At 44.8% G+C, this 25,115-nt stretch overlaps 1 protein-coding gene across 1 annotated transcript in view; it reads right to left on the bottom strand.

Annotated features, from left to right (window-relative positions):
- PALM2AKAP2 (PALM2 and AKAP2 fusion) overlaps positions 1-25,115 on the bottom strand; it is a 488,976-nt gene that overhangs the window by 257,096 nt on the left and 206,765 nt on the right. The window contains exon 3 of the mRNA XM_046022260.1: positions 6,525-6,605. Coding sequence (XP_045878216.1) covers positions 6,525-6,605 — 81 coding nt within the window. The remainder of the gene's footprint in view (positions 1-6,524; positions 6,606-25,115) is intronic.

Here is a 25,115-nt window from a genome sequence, read left to right on the forward strand (position 1 = left end):
TCCCATCCATTCCCCCAGACACTCTACCAGGTCCTGAAGACACCGCCCTGGACGACGGGCAAGTCCTCAGTGTCACTGAGCTTTTGTCCCAATAAACAACGATGTGAGATAATTTCAGACTGTGAAACATGCATGGCAGGAGGTAGGCAGGACAATATGACAAACAGGGACAGACAGAGGACACTTGATGGGGGAAAAGTCCCTGTGAGTACTCGAACACTTGAGCTGAGATCTGAGATCCAAGGAAGGGATGTGGGGGGAGAGACTGGCAAATGTAGCATCCCAGATGTGGGACAGAGTGTAGTGCATTTGTGGACCAGACAGAATGCCCAAGCGGCGGGACCACAGTGAGGGGGGGTGGGGAAGGGAGGGGAGAACAAGTTGCAGATGGAGAGGAGAGCAGGGGCCAGAGTTGGTAGGGTCCTGCAGACCTGCTAAGGAGTTTGGCATTTGTCCTGAGCACTGTAGGAAGAGAACAGTTTGGAAGGGACAGGATTACAGTGTAAGTGATTGGACTCTATTACATCACCAGGTGACAGAGCATGCTAGTTTGAAATGGAGGAGCAGCAGAAGAAATGGAAGGCACGGGGTGTACTTTAGAGAGAAAGTCAACATGACTTACTGACACATTAGATGTAGGGGGCAAGGGACGGGATGGGATTAAAGGCAACATAGATAGTTGGTTTGAGCAAAAGAGTGGATGGTGGTATCCTCACTAGACTGGAAAGACTAGAGGAAGAACAAGGGCTAGAACAGCAGAAAATGGAAATTTCCATTTAGGGCAGGATAAGCTTGAAAGGCTTATAAATGGAAGTGACACGTTCAAGTGGACACGTCAGGAAAACAGCTGAATACCGGAGCATGGAGTTCAGGGGTCATTGGAAATGGAGACATCCATTTGGGAGTCATTGATACATAAATGATATCTGAAGCCATGGTATCGAGTGATAATGATGATGATGATGATGATGATGATGACAATGATAATTATCACTCCTCCCCATTGACTCCCGGTGAGATCTTGGTTTGGTATTGAGTTTTCGTTACATGATTTCAGTCCACACAGAAGCCAAACCAAGACTTCTGATAAAAGAAACCAAATCCTGGGGGCACCTGGGTGGCTCAGTGGGTTGAGCCAATGCCTTCAGCTCAGGTCATGATCTCAGGGTTTTGGGATCGAGCCCCTCATTGGGCTCTCTGCTCAACAGGGAGCCTGCTTCCCCCTTCCCCTCTACCTGCTCTGCCCCCCACCGTCAAATAAATAAATAAAAAATGAAGAAGAAGAAGAAGAAGAAGAAGAAGAAGAAGAAGAGGAGGAGGAGGAGAAGGAGGAGGAGGAAGGAGGAGGGAGAAGAAACCAAGTTCTAACTTCTACTTAAACTGTGTTTAAAGGGCCAGTGGGGACGTGATAGGAAAAAGTGGGATGTGAAGTTCCTTTACACTGTGTACCCTGCCTGTCAATTCCATACTCTAACATTTGAAATTGGCCTTTCAAACATACTAGTGACCAAGGAAAGTCTAAAAGTAGTGCTAAAAGTTCACAATAGCGGGAGGCACTAAAACATGTTTGCAGCAAGGCCCACTGGTACCTTCAGGCTATGTAGCAAATGACCTTGGTAGGTTGACAATAAATATCTCGTAGGGTCACAACTCAGTCTTTGATTTTTTTTTTCATTCAATCTTCTTGAAAGAAAAGGCTGTGGTTTTTAAAATATAATGACAATTTTCACAGCTTGGTTTAGGAAAAAAAGAAACTGTCGTCAGGGTTCCCTTCTCATGAATAAATAATTCAAAGGCAGCTTATGTATTGAAGATATGACATTAGCAATTTGATTCTGACAGTGCTGCCTCTGTCATACAAACCTTTATAAATGTCACAGTTCCAAAGGGATTCGTGTGGCAATACACGCTGCCTGCCTGCTCTTGCTGGGGCCTTGGATTGACCAATAAAATAGACAAATCTTTGGCAATTCAACCCAGAGCACAAAGGGAATATTAAATTTAGTCTGTCTGGTATAATCTCATAGTTGATGTATTTTTTAAACTCACATTATCACAAGTCACATAATAAAAACAATAAGAATAAATAATTGTTTCCCTGGAATACAAAGCTAAGACCATTTTTCAATAGAAGAATAATGATGGCTCTTACCTTATGACATAGTATGAATATATGTTATATATTAAAAAGCTAGAGGGATTAGATGAGGATGGTATTGGCCCAGGAGTGGCAGATTCATGGAAGAGGAAGAATGCACCAATGGTAGACTTCTTATAAGGGAGAAATATAAGGGAGAGTATAAGGGAGAAATATGGATATGACAAAGAAGACATTTAAGTCAGTGAGGAGAAGAAGGAATTAATCAATAAATCATGTTGGGGTAACTGGTTCACCATCAGTAAAAAGTGAAGTCATTCTTATCTTATTCTATCTTATTTCATATAGAAACATAAATTCTAGATGGGTTAAAATGATTGAAGGATAAGAATCATCCTAGGTGAATGAATGTTTGAGATGTTCTTTGCAAGAACCACATCAGAGTCAGAAATCATAACGCAAAAAGAATATTAGATGTGATGTCACAACAATCAAAGTTTTGTATGAAAATGTATGTATTCATTTTAGATTTTAATTATTTCTTTAATTATTCAGGAGAGAGAGCGTAAGTTCTGGTGGGGAGGTACAAGGAGAGGGAGAAGCAGACTTCCCGCTGAGCAGGGAGCCTGACATGGGGCTGGATCCCAGGACTTGATCCCAGGATGCTGGGATCAGGACCTAAGTTTAAGAGAGAAGCTTAACTGACTGAGCCACCCAGGCGCCCCTTTCATGAGAATTTAAAACAGCCCATCTATCAAAATCGAAAAAAAGAGGTAGAGGTGAATGTATTTTGGACCTGAATGTTGAAACCATTTCATTTTAATCACCAGCTGATGAGGCTTATGAATAAGGGTCATAGAGCTTAATCTATAAAAACATACTAGAGAAAAGGCACAGAAGAATATATCTCTGTGTGAGCGACATCTGGGTGACCAGTATACAGCTGATATCTTTTTTCCTCTATACCTTCCTATACTTTAAATTTTTACTTTTGGAATGATCATGCATTCCTTTCTCTTACAATCAGCAAAAAGTAATTCGGCTATTGAAATCGTTTACTGGTCCCATATGTGAGCACTTCTTGGAAATTCTTACATCACAAATATTAGAGACTAAGTATAGCTAAGGATCTTGTAAAAAGAAATCTGAGTTTAATTTGGCGAGGACTTCAAAGTGCTTGGAGGTTTCCTAACCACTGGAGTGTAGCAGCTCTTTCAATACTTGGGGTCTTTCATTGCATTGCAGAATTTGTTTATTGTCCATATATGAAGTAAAAATATTCCATTTTTGCGGCATCGCTCACTGCATAATCCACACATTACAATTACCAAAAATATTAATCACACAACTATGTGATTATTATCAAAACTATGGCCTTGCGTTCTATTTTTTTTTTCTTTTGGTTTGACAAGAGACCAGTAAATCTATCTAAATAATTCACACCTCATTGCGTGAGAATAAAATGTCCATAGACTACTGGACAATAAGAACTATATCTTAATAAACATGAAATCTAATTCTAATGCTTTTCTATTTAACTTTATACTAAGTATATATGTTTTTTTAGGGAGCATCTCAGATTTAATAAATTAGTGGAAGAAATATTAATTGGTGACATATCTCTTAATATTTTCTACTACAAGGAACTGCCAGTAATCAATAATGTCTCCTCATGGTCTAAATTTTCTGGAGTCCATGAAAGAGTAACTTAGAGTTATAGACAATGATGATGGTAACTGGTATCTCTGTAGACAAATTATTCAAAATGGAACATTACATTTGAAGAAAACAGTGACTTGGAGAAGGCTTGGTTTTGAGGGCAGGGAAGCCCTACAGTTCAACCAGGGCTTCCTCACGTAGAGTCTCTATGTTCTTGGGCAAATGACCTGACCTCTTGAGTGTGTTTCCTCACCTGTGAGACAGGGAAAGTAATATCTCTTTTGTGGCCATTACTGAGGGGATGTATTTAAAGTACCAGGTACATACTAGGTACTCAAAAAAATGACTATCACCGAGGATGGCCAAGGGGATGACAAGGCTGCCATGCAGCCAGGACAAAGCTGGCGGAGTCCCTACCAAGAGGCTCACAAAGGAACTATAACCTCAATGAATTTACTACCATCCAGAGGTGAGGCTGCCGAGCTCACAACTGAATGATCACAGGGAAGATGACTCAGGCTATTCAAGTTCAGTCAACAGCTAACTGATTGAAAGTAGAACATACTCTTTTCTGGTGCCTGAAGTGATCATATCTCTCAGTCAGGCACCACCAAAATAACTCAGTTATTTTGGGAATGATGGCCTCAGAACAAAGAGAGGCAGAGTCATGAGAGAAGTTTCACCTGAGCCAAAGCGAGGCCTGATGACACGCCTTGCCTACCTCAGACCCCACCTCACCAGAGCACAGGAACTTGGTACCTGCAGTAGTTTCTGTTTTTGTTTTCATTGTCAAGACTAGTGACCTACCCTCGTGCTGTCTACATGGGCTTTCCCCAGAGAGAAAAAATCACAACCCCTTGGTCTCCATTTACTAAATTGTCATCACTTCTAGTTCTTTCTCTCCAGGTTACAGGAAGATGACCTAGGTGAAAGGGCCGGGCGTTCCCCCAGCTAGCCAATTACACCAGCAATGTGAGAATTTTACCAGGATAACCATAAAGAACGGATTCCCTTGTTTCCAGGTCTCTGAGGGAGTCTCACTGCTTCTACATGCAATACTAAGTCCTTTTACTGTTATTTCTGTTGACTGGATGGCCAGACACATGGATGGGTACTGAGCTGGGCGTCAGTCATGAATGAATCCTTGGTATCTTATCTGGCATCCGGGATGATAAAAAGTGGGAAAGGGAAACTTAATCTTCTGACATATGTTTATTGCCTGACTTTTGGTTCAAGGAATGCACAAGCAAAGAACCATGTTGAGCTTAAAGGGGAGAGGGTCAGCCTAGTCAAAACAGCCTCTCATTTTTCCAGTCCCCTTCATAAAAAAAAATCCACCTTAAACCAAGACCTCATTTTGGTCTCTTGAAAGGAGTGAATTGACTTTTCTCTGAGCCACAGTCCCAGCTCTGTTCAGAGTAACCTTGAAAAATGCACTTGGTTCCACTAAGTGTTAAGTTCCCCTCTATGTAAGAAGAAAATAGTAACTCTAGCCCTCAGTGCTTCCTCAGGAATGGTGTGAGGAGAGAGTAACAGCATAGGGAATATATTGTAAGCTCCTACAAAGAAAGGTCTATAAATGGATTTATAAGAGCAAAAATAAATGGGCAATATTCTCAGTATCGTGCTGCTATACTTCCTTTTAAACACATTTCTCCGCTTAAAGTTGACAGTGTACTGATAAATATGCCAAGCAGATTTAGGTCATGCTGCTCTTTGAAATCAGCTTGCTGATCATTCTCGTCTGAAGGATTCATTTAGCACAACGCTATCTTCTAGAGAAGAAAGGAAAATACAATCGTAAAGGCTCATCTTGTTGGAAAGAATCTAAACTATCTACACCCAGCATCACCCAGAAAGCCAGCCCCACCTTCCCGACCAGCCCTCTGAGCAATGCGAATCTGTACATGAATGTCACAGCAACTTGAGTGGGGCAGAGCCGCAGACGGCATGCGGCAGCTCCCAGCTGGCCGCTGGAATGCGTTCACCGTACTCTGCGAGCCTGCAGAAAGCAACATGCTACAGCCCGTGGAGTCCCTGTGACAGTGACAGAGCTCTTTCGTAGGCTGTAATCAATTACAACGCTTAAGTGCCTTATGTTTTAAAGAAACATAAATAATGAAACATCTCTATCTCTCTCTCTCTGTGTGTGCGTGCAATGGAGACCCAACTGACCGAAATCATTTCAATGCCATCTTTTGACCAACTGCTCATTCGGAGAGAACACTTCCAAAATTGTGAAAGTAGAAATAAAACGAATGCATCCCCAGAAATACACAGGGTTGCTCTTTTATCAGATCACGGTGCTTTTATCTCCCTTTTCTCCATATCAAGAAAGAAAACATTCCGGTGTTTCATCTATAAAAGAACAGCCCATTCAACGTGTCCTCTGGAACCTGTGAACACACACACGCAGGGCACCTGATACACTGGAGAGGCAGCCCCAGAACGCTGCCTCTCCCACCATGTGGAGATTCTCGTCCCATTTCTATATATAACCAGCACATTTCACATGCACACACCAGCCCCCAAACCCGTCCACATGCACACTGCAATCTCCTCCTGCTCGCAGAAACTGGAATGCTCTAACAATGCCCTGCGCTGGAGAAATTCACAAGAAAAGCCCAAGGATGGTTTCCTGACTGCAGGAGAAAGGGCTCGTGCAGTCGGCGGCAATGCCTTCGCGCCAGGGCAGGCTCTGCCCGGCTCTCCGGAGTGTGATCTGCATGTCTAATAATGGAAAAGGTTTGTGGGATCGGCCACTTACCTTGGAATGCTGCAGCAGAAGTATCTGTTCGTCAAGCTGCTGGCGCTTGCCTTCTATTTCAGTCTGCGTCTTTCTTTTTTCCTTGAAAATAAAGAGAGAGAGCCTGTAAGAGTAGGTGGGTGTTGGCTCCAGGAATTTTAAGGCCGGAAGCAGTGGCCACCACCACCGCAGCCGCAGCAGCAGCAGCAGCAGCAGCAGAAGCAGCTCACATCTGGAGAGACACTCGCAGACATGCTGGGCACACACGCATGTCACCTGCCCCTCCGCCTCCAGGAGCGTTCTCCTAACATGCCTGCCGTGGGCTCGGCGAGTGGGAGAGTCCCCTCAGTCAGCCGGGCTGCAGCAATTGAATCCAGAAGAAAAGGCGGTTTCCACACACACACACGCACACACACACACTCACAGAATCATGTTCTATGCAGTGTTAATTTGGAGACAAAGAATAAAAACGTCTCCAACGAAAATCTAGAGGTGGTTATCAGCTGCAAAGATGACAGAATGAAACAGGGCAGATTCTAAGGTTTGCTTTCTTTTATTGAAATCACACACACAAGTAATCCGACATAATTTCCAGTTTCATAGGACACATCATTCCCGTTGGATATCACCAACAATGCAAATTAGACGGGTGGTCTTTGCTGAAACTAGTCTCTGGGTGGGGAGGGCAGGTGGGGCACTGCCGGTGGCTGGGGCTCCCTGAGGTTATGTGAAATATGAAATCTGAAGTTGGTCTGCCTGGGTCCAACTCCCAGCTCTGCCATTTGCTACCTGTGTGACCTCTGGCAAGTTCTTTCACATCCCTGGGTCCAAGCCTTCTCTCACATAAAGTGGAGATCATAATTAGTACCTAAACCGTACGGGTGGGGCGTGGATCCAATGAGACGGTGATGTAAAGGGCTTGGAACAATGGTCTGGTGCATAGTAAATGCTCAATAAATGTTACTTGTTCTTATGCTTATTGCCATCGTGTTTACTTCTAGGTAATGCCTAGAGGCGGGGTCTAAAGGGATGTAATTCCCCTGTATTCAGAGCATAACCTGTCGACTGGAGGACACACTCAATTGCTTTCTCCTTTACATTTCTCAAATGCAGACAACAGACATCACATCAACATGACTGATTTAAGAACAGAAAGGCCAGCCTTTAATGAGAGCTTGCTTGTTCCACGTTTGGTTTTCAAAGTGCACAGCGGGGCAGTCTGCCGAGACATTCACTGCCCTGGATTCCTTTCCTTCCCTCACATATGCAGGGAGAAACTTGCTAGACAGACAGAGTGGCATTCGACAATACGACCGCCAAACCTCGGGGAAGACAATAATGCGGAAGGCGGGCTGCCGCGCTCTGAGTCAACAGAAGGCTGTATTTTACGGAGTAGCTGTTCCTGGGGATGGGCTCGCGCCACTGCTGATCAAGTCAACCCGGCAGTGATTTGCGTTCCAACCAAGTTCCTCTGGGCACTGCACAGACTTGTAAGAAATATTAGTTTATCATCTCCAGCCGCTGGGAGACGTGATATCCATGTCAGGGGTAACCTCCCCGCCAAAGTGAGGCCCGAGAACTTCACCGTTTACCAAAGAACTCTGAGCCGTGGCGTGTTACAGATGCTGCTTAAGCCCAGAGTATGTGTCAGAGCATATGATATATGACAGTGGATGGGAAAGTGAGGCCTCATGAGAAGAGCCCCCTTCTCCAGGGTCTCAGAAGTCCAGGTGATAAAGCAAGGGCCTCCAGAACCGGCTACCCTCTCTACATCCTAGTGACTAGCTCCTCAACATTACGCTCCCTGGACTTCATCATTCGCGCCCACTGGCTGTCAAGGTATGTATGTAGTTGGCCAAATTTAGATCAAGATCCATGATCTAGGATGTCACAGGCACAAGATGCAGAGACACTGTACTCAAGCACGTGAAACTGTGTGTTATGTGTCTGTTACAGACTGAACGCTTACATCCTCCCCCGACATCTGCATATTAGAACGTAATCCCCAAAGCGACAGTGATTAGGAGGTGGGGACCTTTGGGAAGTGGTGAGGTGATGAGAGCAGAGCCCTCCTGAATGGGACGAGTGCCCTTATATGAGAAACCCCAGAGAACGCTTCTGCACCTTCTGCCGTGTGAGGACACAGTGAAAAGACAGTTATCTCTGAACCAGGTAGCAAGCCCCCACTAGACACAGAAGTGCCTTGGTCTTGGGTTTCCCAGCCTCCAGAACTATGGGAAACAAATTCCTGCTGTCTATAATGCACACAGTCTATGGTATTTTGTTATAGAACCTGGATATGCTAAGCCAGTATTCTAAGTACATGTCCGGTCATTTGCAAACCTAGGCTTTCCCACCTCTGGGTCTTTGTTCGTATAGAAAATCCTCACTCCAGAGTTGCCCACCATGATATGAGGGAACTATGCCTTGAATAGAAAAAATACTACCAACGGTATAAGCAGTGAACCTTTGTATGCCCAAACAGTAGACTGGTTGGTGGTCACTGTGAACAGACATGATCACGAACGATGCAGGTTTTAAGAATGGGTAGGAATCAGGTAGATATAAATTAATGGGTGGCACATTCCACCGAAAAGGAGTTTTGTGAACAAGGGTAGAAATGTCCTGGCATGTTCCAGGGATAGTGAGGATGGAAATCTATCTGAAGTGCAGAGCTTGCTCTTTGGAATAGAGATCAATGATTCAAAAGATTAGCGAGACTAGACCATCGAGGGCCTTGAATGTCGGGTCAAGAGGTTCGGATTTCATCTTACAGGCAATGGCATATGGCAGGGTTCTAAGCAAGAGAGTGATACAGTAAAATGGCATTTTGGGAACATTAATCTGACACTGGTGTATAGGATAGATTAACAGGGGATGGGAGTTTTTCTATGAAGTTTCAGACAGTAAATATTTTAGGTTTTATAGAATATGCAATCTCAAAACTGTGCTTATTGTGCAAAAATGGCCTTAGACAAGATATGAATGAATGAGTATGGTTCTGTTCTTCTTTTTATTTTCTTTAAGATTTCATTTACTTGAGAGAGAGAGAGAACGAGCATAAGCAGGGGTTGAGAGAGAAGCAGACCCCCCACTAAGCAGGGAGTCCAACACGAGGCTTGATCCCAGGATCCCGGGACCATAACCTGACCCGAAGGCAGACACCTAATTGAGCCACCTGGAGCTGTGTTCCAATAAACCTTTATTTACAGAGGGGCAGGTCAGATTTAGCCTGCAATCAGAGTTTGCTGGCCTCCAGATGAAAAGATCATTAAATGTCTTAGGAGGATGCCACAGGTGTGGTGGGGATGGGTAAACTAAGAAGCCCGCCTTCCCTTAGAGCTGTTCCAATCAGAATGGAAAGGAAAGGACAGAAACAAGAACCAGAACTGATGGGACTTGGGACTCATAGGATCTAAGGCGGGTAGGCAAGGTGGCGTCCTGGCTTTCAGCCACACAGACCAAAGCTTGCTGGAGTGGGAACAAGCAACAGTGGGGAAAGCAGTATTTTCCCACTGGAGCCGTATTCACATTTTCCCTGAGGAAACTCCTTATTAGGTTAAAACTCAAAACCAAACAGTTGTTAACATATACAACCAGGCACCGGCATGAGCATGTTCACATCTGTGTTCCGTCTGCTGCAGACTCGGGCTTGGCCCCGTCCCAGGGACTCTTTGCAACATCAGTGGCTGTTAGAGGAATCTTTGATGAGTTGAGTCCCCCTCCACAGTGACGCAGTTAGGTCCTCAAGTCACTACTAACCCAACAGAAGCGTTAAGACGCACAGCTTGCCTCTGTATACAATCGGTTTGGAGCCCAACGTCCAGCAAGTTCCAGTAGAGCACTGCTGGGTTCCGGGTATCACCTGCTTGGGCTGCTGGGATCCGAGCTATGTTTCTCACCGGCTAGCCCGCTGCTTCCCCAACTTCTCCTTCCCCAGATGAAGGCAAAACCATTCACTCTCTTCCCACTCCAGACAGTTAGACGACATGATTCCCTTTAGTCTCATTGACCAGAAAACTGTATGTTAATAACTTCCCCATCTGTGTATTCAGCCTAGATCTCTCTTCTGAGCTCCAGATTCCCACATCCACTGGCCGACGGTTCATACCCCTTCCCTCAAACTTAGCACTTGCCTAATCACCAACTTGGCCGTCCCTCCTCCCCCAGCCTCACGTCCATTCTTCCCAGCCTTCATGTCCGCAAATGACATTACTCAAGTCAGAAACTGCCGTTATCCTAGGCAGGTCACTGTTCCAAAAGGCCGATTCCTGTTGGTTCTGCTTGTCATTTTCCACCTCTTCTGCTTCCCCAATACAACTTTATTACTACCTTAATCTTCCCTCCTTTATCTCCCCACCTGCACGTGTAGAATGTTCTACATCAGTATCTTCAGCTCTCTTGGCACTTACCTGTTACATCCAATTTCCATCTGCATTACGGCAAGGGGGTCCTCACTAGTCTCCCTACTTCTGAGTCTTGGCTCTAAACAAGTCCCTCTGCATGGCTGCCAGAGTGACAGTCTCAAATGGAAGTGTATCTCCATCCCTTTCCTCAAATCCCAGAATCCCTCCCATTGCCTGCAATGGCAAATACTAAGTTTTCCCTCACTGCTTCATTGGGCAAAAAAAGTACTGGGGCACCTGGGTGGCTCCGTCGGTCAAGCACCCGAATCTTGATTTCAGCTTGGTTCATGATCTCAGGGTCATGGGATCGAGCCCTGCACTGGGTCTGTACTCAACATAGAGTCTGCTTGAGTTTCTCTCTCTCCCTCTCCCTCTGCCCTTCCCTCTGCTCGAGATTTCCAAATCCATACACACATACATGGCATCTTTTTTTTTAAAAAGTGTTCCTCTTTGACAATATAGTTTAAATATCAATGAAACTAGAGTAACCATCTTACCAGTCTTCTTTCCTGCAGAGAATTCACATACCCTCACCCTAAATGGAGTGAGTAAATGGAGTGAGTGAGTCACATGTAGCCAGGCTCGTCCCTGCCGCAAGGATGTGCGTGTGACACAGGCTGAGCTACTCATTCTACCTTACTCAGTGCAACACCACTTGGGCCAAGGGCTGGCTAAATGACCCAAGCAGGACCAATAAGAAATAGACACATGAATACTGGGAGAGAAAACTCCCTTTCCACTAAGGTTTTAAGCTGGAACAATGCACATCCGAGTGGCAATTTTCCCAAGCCACAGGGAAGAAATGCATCCATGTTGGAGAAGGTCAAACATGCAGAGAGAAGCGGAGCTGAGAGGCAGAGAAAGAAGGATCTTGATGACACTAATGGGTCCCAGGTCTAGTGACGCATGAAGCCAGAACCACCCCTGGCCTTCCTAATGCTTAAGCGAGAATGAGTGGTGCTTCTGTCACTTGCAACTCAAAGGGCAGTGACAAGTACAGATGCCTTTTCTGCTCCCTCCAAATAGAATTCACCGCTCCCGCTTTCTCTTTTCTCCCTTTACAGGCTGTGGGTCTTTCTGCATTAGCACCCTGAGCACTTCAAAACTTACACATTTAACTGTTTACATATCTTCTCCCTTTACCAAACTATGTGCCCTTTGAGGACAAAGGTCTCAGCTGATGCAGGGGCACCTGGGTGGTTCAGCAAGTTGAGCATTCGACTCGTGATTTCAGCACAGGTCATCATCTCATGGGTCATGAGACTAAGCCTTGCGTTGGGCTCCACACTCAATGGGGAGTCTGCTGGAGATTCTCTCCCTCTGCCCCTCCCCCCATCTCCCTCTCTCAAATAAATAAATAAATCATTAAAAAAAAAATCTTGGCTGATGCATCTCCAAAGCCTAGAGCATGGCGTGATGAAGACATGCAATAGACAAGTATACCTGACTGGGATACTTGCTGCCCTCTCATCATGTTCTCTCTGCACAAATCTCTCACTCAAATGCATTATGAGTTTGCACTCATGATCTCAATGGCGGTAAAATAGATCACTGAAACACATTAGCGATCAGTCAAGAGAACCAGAAGCATCTTTCTGTTGGAGACATTAGCCCCTGTGGAATAGGCCATTGTTGCCGTGCCTAGAAGAACAGAGCTAAAAAAAACTAACTCTGGGAAGGAATCGTGGAAAGCTCGTTCTGGGGAGAAAAGCTGGGGTAAGGGGAAATTCCATAATGAGCTGACAGTAGCGAGCCATTCAGGAGGAATGTGACTCAAGAGACATCTGGAATGAAGTGATCTCGATCCATTACGAAGGTTTCCAGATCCCTCTACTATCTGGGAGGCCTAGCAAGTCACTTTCATCGTCTTTCTATAAATTAGATATTTTCCTGGCAAGTATTTTCTGGAAGTTTTGCAACATTATGAAACTGCAGGCTCTTAGCCTAGGAAGGAGCAGCCATGGAATGGAGCACACTCTGGGCAAAGGTGGTTAGTAAGTACAACGGGGAGTCACTAGGAAGCCTATGTTCACTCTTGTGCAGCTAGAGGCAGACTCCCTCCTCTCTCCTCTGCCCGGGCTGCAACCCAGGCAAGGCAGTGGCTGGGGAGGTGTTCCAGATGAGTCTGGGAGAAACAGCGAGAGGGAGGAAAAGGCTGAGCAGGGAGGGCAGTAAGGAGCAGAGATAAGGAGTTCCCTTTCCTCTTCTGAGGCCTACATAGACTTGAGCAGATACTTAGAGCCAGCGTGCATCTGTGGGAAGGAACCAGAAGACCTACTTATTCAGAGCACTACTGCCTTCAAGAGATGCCAGAATTTAGATGAGAGGGGGAAAAAAAAGAAAATATGTTAAAATTTACATGTTGCAGTCTTTCCTCCAGCTAGTGCTAGGTAAAGAGAAAGCTGCTTTGATGGCCTCCCACTTGTGTGTCCCTTCGCTGAGCTCACACAGGCTCATCAGTGTCTCTGGGCCAGCTGGTTCATAGGCTTTGCAGTGCAGCATCAGAGAAAGGGGCAGAGCACTGAACAGCAGACCCAGACTGTTTTAAATAGTTTGCACTTGGAAAGGGAACAAATAGCTGATGGGGGGAAATCAGACAGAGAAAAGGAAGGAAGGAATGAAGCAAAAAAAAAAAAAAACAAAACTGAGATGGCTTGGGGACAGCTTGAAGTTCACCCATTTAAAAAGGAGCTGAGATATTAAGACCAGAAGATCAGGATGAGAGAATCTTGCAATATTTTTATTGTGGCTTATCAAATGAATCCTCTTTGATGCACTCCCAAAGATTCCGATAAGAACACTGGACTCTTCCTCAGACCGTGCTTCTTTGAATGTGCCTTGTAGCTGAAATGGAATCGCCAGGATGCCAGCTTTTATATAGGTTATGCTAAGTAGTAAGGTAATTGTGAAATAGACTTGCAAATGGGGGCCCTAGAGCTTTTTCTATTAAGGAATCAGAATGTCATCTCAGTCGTGGTTGAATTATAAGTACCTGTTTAATGCTGCTATAGAACCAGTGTTATTTATATATCTGAGGAAAAAGAAGCAGGATGGTCAATCTGAAAACTGAGAACTTGAGTGATGAGGTACAGAACAATTGAGGAGGGTTCCGCCCAGCTCTGCCCAACTGCCTGTCTGGCTAACTTGAAGGTTGAGTTTGCTCAGCGAATGTACCCCTACCAGAGATCAGTTATCTGATCTCAATGCCCCCTGATATCCAAACTCTCTCCTGGCTCTGACTTGAAGGTCACCAATCATGATTCTGATTATATCCAGGCTTCCCCAAGAAGTTAGTTAAATGGAGAGAGATCATACTTGTTAAGTCCCCTGCCGTGTCCATCCGCCATCAAAGGAATAACATGGTGCCTGGGCTTAGGTTGACAAGAGTATTGAAAGCCAAGTTGTTACATGACTTCCTGATCCCATGAAACTAAGGCGCAGAATCTGGCATCAGCTCAAAAGGCTTGGTCAAAAGGACAAGTCAACTACTTTTCCTATAAGCACACCGCTCTGCCCAGCTGGGTACCCATTCAACCGACAGCACCACCATGTGAAGTAGAGAATTCTACAACTCTATTCATTCCCATTGCTTAGTCTGGACCCACATTCCCATTTAGGGAATTACCTTTTACTCAACCTATTGCTTGGCCTTGAAGTTGCCAACAATTGGTAACAGAAGGTTACCTGCTTTGTTTTGCTTTTAACAGAAATTATACAGTCAAGAGAAGGAATTTTAAATGGGAAAGAAGCCACTGATTAGTTCAAACTTCCCTAAGGGTTTCTCTGAAAGGATACTTTAACACCTAAAATTTTAACAAACATTATTCAGAGTTTAGATGCAAAATGGAACCGTTAATATAGCTAGCCTATTAGTGACAGGTCCCATGCACAACACAGGAAAGTTTTAGTTTGAAGGCTTTTGTAGATACATTATAGTCCATATGGATTATATCTTAAGTCTATTTTTAAGATCTGCCCTCAGTGTTATCCTTTAAATAATTATCTAACCATACAGCTCTATTTTTGCTTTAATGGTTATAACATCGACATCTTAGCTAGGCATGCTTCCCTTTAGTGTCCTTTTCTGGAAACCAGAAAGGAGAGTGGTCTGACACAGCTCTCATGAGAAAGTAAGATCTGTTTTATGGTATCATATAGATAAGTCCACCGTGAAGAAAAAAATCGCGGACTTTCTACACAGATGGAATGGTAGAGATCTCAGAAAGTCCCAAATGCCAGAAATAACATAACTAAAGTCGCCCACAGCATGTAATCTCCATATCATCACCCTCGAAATACTGTGTTACTCCCACCATGAAGTCCCATGAGCACTGAACTAGGAGTCAGGAGACCCAGCTTTGGGTCCAGGTTCGACACATAAGCCCTGGGTGACTGGAATGAGTCTGTTGTTTCTGGGCTTTCGATTCTGCACATGGGAACGGAGCAGGTTAGAACAGCTTCACTGTAAGCTTCCTCCAGCTCTAGGAATCCATGACGCTAGGGAGAACAATGGCTTCACATTCTACATGGTCACATGCCCTTCCTCATCTCTAAAGTCACACTAGCTAACGTTTACATGGTGCTTACTGTGTGCCTGGAACCATTCAGATTGGTAAATATTCACACTTTTCACCTTCACAATGACCCAGTAGGTTAGGAATGATTCATTCTCCACATTTTACAGAGGAGAAAACTGAGGTACAGGGAGATACAGAGATGAGGTCAGATGGCTAGTGTCAAACAGAATTCGAACCCGGTATGAAATATGGAAATAAAAATGTCTTAAGGTCCCATGTGAAATACAATAAAAAATGGAACCAAGCCCATCTCCTGACAGAGTGGGGAACTCAAAAGGTGAAGATGCTTTCTTCACATCTGGTATCAAGTTTTGGGCTTAGGATCTGCCCAGGCAACTGCAGTCTACTCATGGAACCAAAATTCAGATCTCTGCTGGTTGAAACTAAGAATAAGGATGTTGGTGGTTGTAAAAATATCAACAACAATACCCATAATAATGGTAATTAAGTTTATTGACTACTTGCTATGTGCCAGGATCCTTCCAGTTTTTCATTTACTCCTCAGAATACTTTTTTTTAAAAAAAGATTTTATTTATTTGAGAGAGAGACAGAGAATGAGAGAGAGAGAAAGTACAAGTGGGGGTGGAGGGACAAAGGGAGAGGAAGAAGGAGACTCCCCACTGAGGAGGGACCGCCGCCCCCCCCCCCCCGGACCATTGGGCTCAATTCCAGGACCCCCAGGATTATGACCTGAGCTGAAGGCAGACACTTAACCAACTGAGCCACCCAGGTAACCCTAGGACACTTTCAAGGAGGTACCTTTACTATCCCGTCCCCCTTTTGATGGATGAAAATAGACAAAATTGAGCATGAGTGAGTAAACATGTCCAAGGTCATGGGCTAGGCAGTGGCCAAGCAGGGGCTGAAGCCCAGACCACCTGATTCCTGAGCTGAGCCCGTGACCTCTGAGAGAGCTCCACACAAGACACTTGGAACAGACGACCTCCCCACCTTCGTGCGCATGTGCCAAAACCTTCCAGAACAAATGAGATATGGAGGATACAAAACATCCTGATATCAAACCTTTCCACCACCACCCCAACCCCCCAAACAGAAGGCCTTTTACAAAATCTGTAAGCATTTCCCAAAATCAAACAGAAATCCACTGAGGCTAGATTGGAACCTTTAGCAATTCCTGGTGAACCACTCCATTCATTTTGCTCAGTTCCTGCAGGAGACGCTTCCAGGGTATTGAACCATGTCATAAGGAGAGCAAATGCAAACTAAGTCTCTCCCATCTCAACTTTTCATCTGAGAAGGACGGATGCAAAATGAGGCAGCAGCTGGGAAAGTTCTCAATTTACCATGTCAGGCTCCTGAGTGGAGAAACTCTAAATCTGGAGCATCTAGGTATTAGAATGTATCCCTCTAAAATTAGATGACAGGAAGAGTAAGGGGCAGAGGCATCCACTAAATGGACAGTCCTATCTTGGGAAGAAGTGCGAGGCCTGCACTTCTTCCCTCGGGAAATGTCCCTCGGCCGGAAGCAGGAGTGGATCCTGCACAGAACTCACGGGAAGCAGTTCTCCCACTGGCCGCTTGCAGGTCTCAGAGCAGTAGCCCATGGACCAGTAGTGGAGCTGGGAGGCACCCGAACGAGCTGCAGTTGTCGGAAATACAAGACAAAATAGTCTGCCCCAAAATAGAACGTGAACGCCAATATGGGGCATTCTCACAAGAGAAGAACGCCGACTCCGAGGAAAGAGCGTCATTGCAAACAGATGTACACAACTTTTCTGACTCTTGCCAACCACGTTTCTGTTTGTCTCTTTAGATGTCAATATCCGGTGACCACCTACCGGCATCTATATCTATATCTACATCCACCTGTACCTATGAGAAAACTACAAAGAAGAAAATATAAATAGCCCAGATAACTAGAGCATTTAAAAATTTAATACGGGGCGCCTGGGTGGCTCGGTTGGTTAAGGGTCTGAGCCTTCAGCTCAGGTCACGATCCCAGAGTCCTGCATTGACTTCCCCGATCAGTGGGGAGTCCCCCTAACCTCTCTGCTCTTGTTCTCTCTATCTCTGTCATTATCTCTGTCTCTCTTTCTCTCAAATAAATAAATAAAATCTTTAAAAAAATAAAAATAAAAACATAATGTAAATCAAACTAATAAATATGCATGGTGAGAAAATTCAAACAATACATAAAGAAATAAAATGAATAGCTGAGTCTCCCTACGCCCCACCCCCATTAATTTAGATTTTTTAATGCATCCTACTATGGGGAAAAAAAAAACCCACAAAGTATACCAATATTTTATCCATAGAGAACTTTTATTCTTTATATAAAAGGAGTCATAACATATGCTTCCTGCTTTCCACCTTCGTTTTTTCTTAGGGATGTATTAGGGATTTTTTCTATCTCAGCACATGGGACGTACCCCACCTCATTCTTTGTAACTACTGCTTAGATTTACTTTATTTTACTAGTCAGCTGCTGATGGATTATTTAGGTGGTTCCCAGTATTTTATTTGCTGTTATAAAAATGTATATATGTTATATATAATATATATAAACTATGTTATAAAAAAAATAAAAAAAGCTCTAATGAATCTTTTTCTGCATACATCTTAAATGTATTTTTGTGGCCATATCTATAGGGTAAATTTCTAGCAGAAGGACTGCTAAGTCAAAGGATTTGGGCATTTAACACTTTAATAGGGCCAAACTGCCCTCCCCAAACTGTTTTCTCTGTGTCTTAAATGATATAAATCTGAGTTGAAAATAAGACTCAAACAACTCAACAAAGGATTTTGACAGTTTCCCCCTTTATCAGCCATATCCTTAGTGATCCAGGGGGAGTGTAAATGAAAGAAAATATCCACCACTTTGTTAACAAACTGCAAGCTGTTCTTAAACCATACTTGTGTCATCTGTCTTTATCACAAACGATTACCCTGTGTTTTCGGGCTTAAAAGGATACTTTTCAGGTTTATAAAAGTGGTGCTTTTCTCCTTTATGAACAGAAGTCTATCACGGCTCCATTGGTTTTCTAGGAGGAATCAAATTTGTATCCCTCTTCCTTATACTGTTAATGTCAGAATTATATAGCCAAGTTTTGCCTACTTGTCTATAATGAAAGAAGGTTTTGTTTCTTCTGCTGTTGCTGCTGTCCTCCATGGTTTTAAAGTACAAAATTCTCCATCTACCAAAATAATTTCTAGATGGACTTAGCAATGTGAAAAATGAAAACATGAGAAAATACAGTGATTATCTGATTTTAGGAAGGAAAAGGACTTTAAAAACATAAAGCAGAGAAAGAAACCACAAAGTATGAACCTTCATTATATAACTTCATTACATAAAACTTAAAAATATGGCTTTTATAGTATCAATGAAATATACAACCCAAAGGCCCATCTGGGACGAAGTATTTGCAATATTTATGTCAAAGGACTAAGACCTTTAGTCAATAAAGGTTCTCACAAAACTAGATGATGTGTAAATAAAGCTATGAACCCTGAAATACAGGAAAAAGAACAAAATATAGGGGAAACGTTCAACATTATCAGTAACAAAAGAAATGCAAATTAAGCCCTGGGATGCCATGTTCCACCTATGAAATGTACTCTCTTGCTTCCTACACACCCTCAGTGTATCTTAAAATACTATGTGTTCTGTTTTGGACAGGGTGTGAAGATAAAAGACCCCCTCTTTAATCTCGGTCAGAATTACAAATAAGAATGGCCTTTCTGGAAGGCATTTCAAAAGTTATTGATTGACTTTATCATAAAGAATTTATGCAGAAAAAAAATCATCTTTGACATGCTCCAAGATTTTTGTAAAGTATATTCAACCTAGAAATATATATGCAACATCAAAAAGAAAATCAAACAGCAAGTAATTAGTCTTATAAACCATCCAATGACTTATCTTTTCGTCTGAGATAAAATCAAAGAAAGCCCATCCATAATGCATTGCCTGCCTCTCTTCTGCACCTCATCTTGTCTCTTTCCTGGTCACTTTCCACTCCAGCCACACTGGCTTTAACCAGAGATCAGACATGGCCTGGGGGCCAGGCAGGTGGGAGGGGATCTGTGCTAAATCTGCCTCAGAATAAAATGAGACTTTGCTTTCCTTTGCCATTATCCTCCCAGGGAACCCTCCAGAGTTATGGCTACAGTGTGGGGCAAGACTCACTATTTCTAGCTATTAAGATCACGTAAGTGGTGTCCTGATCTCCTTCTTTCTAACCTCTGGCTTCCAGTCTCATCCAGCTCCAAACAAGCAGAAGCCAGCTGGATGCCTCCACACCTTGACCTTAATTCTCTCCCACAGTGTGCAACCCTAGATGACCATTAAGATTACCTGAAGAACATTACAAAGTACCAAGCCCAGGCCCCACCTCCCAAGACTTTGGTCTCATTGGTTCGGGCCCTATAGGCTGTGACTGCTCCCAGGTAGTTTTAATGTTAGCAAAGGAGGAAAGTCACCAAAGGGCATGTGATCATCCCATGGTTCAGGCTGAGAAGCAGTTTCCTTCTGCTCAGGCTGGTTTGAGCTTCCTCTTCGTCAGTCTGAAATAAGCTCTTTGGTTATAATTTTGTTGAGGACTCAGCACAGAGTCAGTCACCTGCCTGTTTTAGCAGTTAAATCCTTACTTTATTTCCTCTTCAAACTCTGGGTTTCAGCCAAAGGTCGCTGGGGTTTTGAGGTAAGAGCTGTAGAGTGTGTATGAGCCCATGTCTCTCAAGAGTCAACACTGCTTCTCTTTGTAGTGTTTACTGTCCTCACCTGCTGCTCAGTTCTCGTCCCCTCCTGGGAGGCTCCCAGAATTGGTTTAGATTACAATTTTCTACCCCAGAACATGGATGATAAACCAAGTCAGACAAAGTCTTGGGGCGGGGGGTTGAACACAGAACTACAAAAAATACCTCCATGCAGGTCAAACTGAATCTGGCTTCCATCAAAAGTAAACAAGTTTTGTGCTTTGAAGATTCATTTAAATGCCTACATTTCAAAATTTGGAAAAACCATGATTAGGAAAAAGATCATCCCTGAGAACGGATTCCTCCTAGGCAGCTCCGTCTAAGAAAAACGTACCGAGAAAAAGCAGTAAAGGTGAGCTGAGCAGATTCAATGCCAGCTTTGAGTTGCAGGCAGTAGAACCCACAGGTATGACCAAAGTCTCCCAGAATTCCCTATCTTGTCTCCTCTGGTGGGGAAGGGGGTTCTAATGACGACCTGAGAACAGGAGAGGGAATCCATACCACTGAGGGCCAATGAGACCCATGGGTCTCTCCAACTGGCTCAGCCTCCCTAGGGATAACTCTAGACACAATGAGCACTTCTTTGTTCTGGCACTTTCCATGAACTCATAGCATTTAGTTCAGGCACATTCCTAACCTGGGGAATGACTGAAGAACCCAGGCTGATATTTGATAAAGGTCTCATTGAATGAAAAGGACAATGATAGGACAAGAAGGGAAATGGCAAACTTGGTAAATGGCACCCGTATCATTACAGGCTTTTCTGACGTGCAAATACCAGCTAACTTACAGAAAAAAGAAAAAAGAAAAGGCTATCCAAGAAACAAACAAGATTATATTGTGACACCACATAGTGTTTCTCAAAAGAGAAGGCATCTATCTGCAAATCCCCAGCTGGATGCCTTCTGTTTAGTTTAGGCTCATTTTTGAGATGTCTGCCTCCCTAAAGAGTTATTAACTAACACTAGCCCAGGATCGTGGGGCTTCAGGCCCCGTGCACTTGATCTTTGGAAGGTTCTGCCTTAAAGCAGGGGAGCTGGAAGTGCCAAAGGTAATAGCTAGTATGGAGTATTGCATTTGCTGGGAAATAAAAGACTGAAATCTCTGCATGATCTCCCTCCCTCCCTCTCTTTCTCTCCCTCTCTCTCTCTCCTATCTCACACTCCCTGTCTTTATAAGGGGTCCATGTCACATCCTGGATCCTGTTTTAGAACATACCAACTGTGCCCACTATCTTCCAGTGCAGGGCTTGGCATACTCGCTCTGTAAAAAGCCACATCGTAAATATCTTTGGCTTCCCAGTCTGGGCCACAACTATCCAGCTCTGCCCTCATCCAGCCACAGACAGGACACAAATGGACATGGCTGTGCTCCATCTGACCCACAGGTTGGACTTTGCAGACCCTGGCCAAATCACATCAAGAAGTGACTCTTGACCCCGAGCTCTGCTAGTGACGTGGGTGCCCCGGGGGCTCGAACTGGTGTCCTCCTTACTGCCGGAGGAAAGGAGGGAGCGAGGGAGGATGAAGCGAAAGGATTCTCAATTCTCACTGAGAATCCCATGCTCCTGGAACTATCAGATGTTAAATCTCACAATACTAAGAAGATTGCATCCTCTCTACTCTGCAGAGGAAGGAACTAAGGCTCAAAGGGTAGAGCACCCAGGGCGTAGAGGGAGGGGGTAGGGGATGGTTCTGTATTTGCATCCAGGTCTGAGGACTGAGACCTCACTGTGTCTGCCTTCCCCAAAGCCAAGGCTTCAGTAATAAGGGTCCTTGGGACTCCTGCCTTCTCCTTTCTAATATCTGCATTCTATATCACAAATCTTGGCCAGGAATGGTACACAGTGCGTGAGTGAGTGAGAGAGAGTGAGTGTGTGTGTGTGTGTGTGTGTGTGTGTGTGTGTGTGTGTGTGTTGGGAAGGGGGAGGGAGCGGACAGGGGTGGAGCAATTCGGTCAAGAAAGAACCACAATGGCCAGAGACTTCTCATATGATGCTGAACCCTGGCTGCCCACACCCCTGGGCTTTTTAGACTCATCTGCATAGCAGCCCGGACACCAATCTGCCCCTTGCTTCACGGCCTCTGGGGGCAGGTCCCTATTATTGCAGGCCTCGGTCTGGGTGCCTTGAGCTTCTCCACTGCCTGAGCCTGGGGACAAGGCCCTCCCATCCTGAACTCCTCCTTTGCTGCTCTCGCCAGTTTCTGTGCAGGGCCTCGGAGAGATGCCGGAGAGAGCAGAGCTGCTGTCCCACCGGCGCTGTCCCTTCTTCCTCCTCCCGCTTCCTCATCCCCTAGATCTCAACTCGGAAGTCACCACCCTGATCCACCCAATCCAGGCTGGAACCTTCTGATTGTCCCACATTATATTCCCCATCCCCAGAATGATGTCTGGCACAGGGCAGACGATAAATAAATGAGCGAGCGAGCGAGAGAACTGACACACCCCCGGCAAGCTCCGTTTCCAGGGAGGATGCCGAGCCCCTGGGCTCTCAGCACACAGTATTTCTGCCTGATCATGGGATGCATTCAGATGAGTGGGTTCTCTTCCTCTCCCCAGGGTTGCGCACTAGGAGTCACCCAGGAAAGCCCGAGTCCCGGTTTGCTCTGCTCACCGGGGGCCTCGAGCAATTACACTGCACAGCAGTACAAAAGCAACACAGTCTAACCCAGAAACCCTGAAAATCCCTGAATCTAGTTAATCGAGCAATTTTTAGCAAGTCAAGCACTTTTCATGGTTGCCTCCTAGCCATCTGGGGAAGCGACTGCTCTCGCCTAAATTGCGAATGGTCTTCCTTCCAGCTTTACAGGGCTCCCCAGGAGACAGGCATGAGCCAAAAGAAAATCCAGATACGCTCTCAGCACCACCGTGGCCCATGTTAAGACACAAGGCAAAAGTCTGTGGCCAGCAGCTCCTCAGCTTGCCTTTTAGATCAGAACTAACAGGGGCCCTTGGTTTCCATCTGAGTGCTGGATGAAAAGATAAAGCAGAGGAATCCTCTAGTGTCCTTGCCAAAAAAAAAAAAAAAGATTGCTGCAAATGGCTCTCCCTGAGACAAGCATTGAAGACATAAATTGGTCATTCTGAGCCCTCCCTGAGTCCATCCTTGCGACTGACTTCACGATGCCCTCCTACCAGCGCACACACACACCCCTTCCCGACGTTCCCCCCAAGGGCATGAGCCTACCACCCACGAAGCAGGGTTTCTACAGTGAAGGTGAGGTGCGATGTGACCACGACAGAGCATGTCATGTGTGAGTTTTGCAGGCTTTCCCCTGGCTGGCACCCTCATAATTCCCAGGGGGGCAGGCGTGCCTTACCACTGGAATCACATGGCACCTGGGGATAACAGTGAGTGTGCAATCATGTGCAGAGTGGGTTCCAGAAGCTTCGCACGCACACGACCGTCCACGTACCCATACGTTAAGCGTGTGTGTCTACAAACGGACACACGGGAACTCAGCGTTTCCGTTTTGAAATACACTCTGCTTTAGGATAATTTTAGATTTATAAAAACGTGGCAGAGACAGTAGAGAAGGTCAACCGATCAGCTCCACCCACCCAGCTTCCCCTCATGTCAGCATCTTGCAAGGACCCAGTGCAGCTGCCAAAACCAGGTGCACACGAATACAGAGCTGTTAACCACGGACCTTTGGGATTTTCGCATTTTTTTTTTTTAAAGAATGTCTTTTCTCTCCACTTCAGAATCCAATCCAGGATACCACACTGCATTTAGGGCATTTCTATCTGAAGAGGGAGGATGGTACATCCCCTCCGTTCCTAACAAAGCAGGCTTTGCAAACAGAAAATGACTCTCAGGCCAAAGAGACGCTAAGACCCTCTCTTCCCCCTTTAGTTTACTTTCCTTTAGGAAAATTACTAAACCTCTCAAGTCTCAGGTTGCTAAAGCAGGAAATGGAGCTAGGAGCAGAGCTGCACCATGCGATTGTTGTGGAAATGAAACCATTCCGGAAGGGCGCCTGGCAGAAGGCTGCACATGTGCACTGCTGCAGTATCGCCAGGAACGGCGACCGCATCCCAAGCTCAGATTTACCTAGAAATGAACGGGCCAGAGCTTGTCTGAGGAGCAGACCCCCCACCCCACCCCGCCATGTGAAAAAGTGTGGTTTTTGTGTCTGGCCAACAAGAAAACTGGGTGTGGCCGGTGGGGACAAGAACGACAGATCTGAATCTTCACTTGTCTCCGTGGCTGTGTCTAGTGGTGAAAAGCCAGGGTTGTGACAAATGCCCAGTGGTGACAGAAGAGGACTACGAATAGGAAGCCAGCTGGCCGCAGCCCTGCTCAGCACGAGCAGCTGGCACAGGGCCAGGCCCAGGGGAGTACAGCTGTTAGCTTTAGACGTACCGTCTTCTGGAAATCACGCTGACCTTTCCTTCCATCAGCGAGGCCCATCTCAGTGGAAATGAACACACATGCTAGGCTTTGCACATATATTACAATGGAGGCCTTCAATGTTTTTCATACACCTTTGTCTATAAAATATTTTCAGTACATACCTTCTACATGTATATAAATAATAAACAGACGTAATACATACGTACCACTGAATTAACGTGTACATTATAGAATAGGCACAAGATGGGCCTTTAAATTGGGTAATGAGATAAGCAATCTATTAAATCAATGGACAACTAAGAGAACTCTTCATCAGAGTAGATATAACTCTTACTTCAAAAAGTCTTCTTGATCATTTTTAAATGCTTGGGGGCCAACTTCTTGTCAGATAGGATTAGCGTGTCTTTGTTTTTAACATCTGGCTGAAGCTGACAGAAAAAATCCTTCTAGAACGCAAAATGTTAGCTCTGCCATGTTTGGTCTATGTGGATACTATTCATATTAGCTTTTATTTATTGATTTATTTGTTTGACACAGAGAGAGACAGACGCA

The sequence above is a fragment of the Meles meles genome, chromosome 11, assembly GCF_922984935.1.
Source record: "Meles meles chromosome 11, mMelMel3.1 paternal haplotype, whole genome shotgun sequence".
NCBI lineage: Eukaryota > Metazoa > Chordata > Mammalia > Carnivora > Mustelidae > Meles > Meles meles.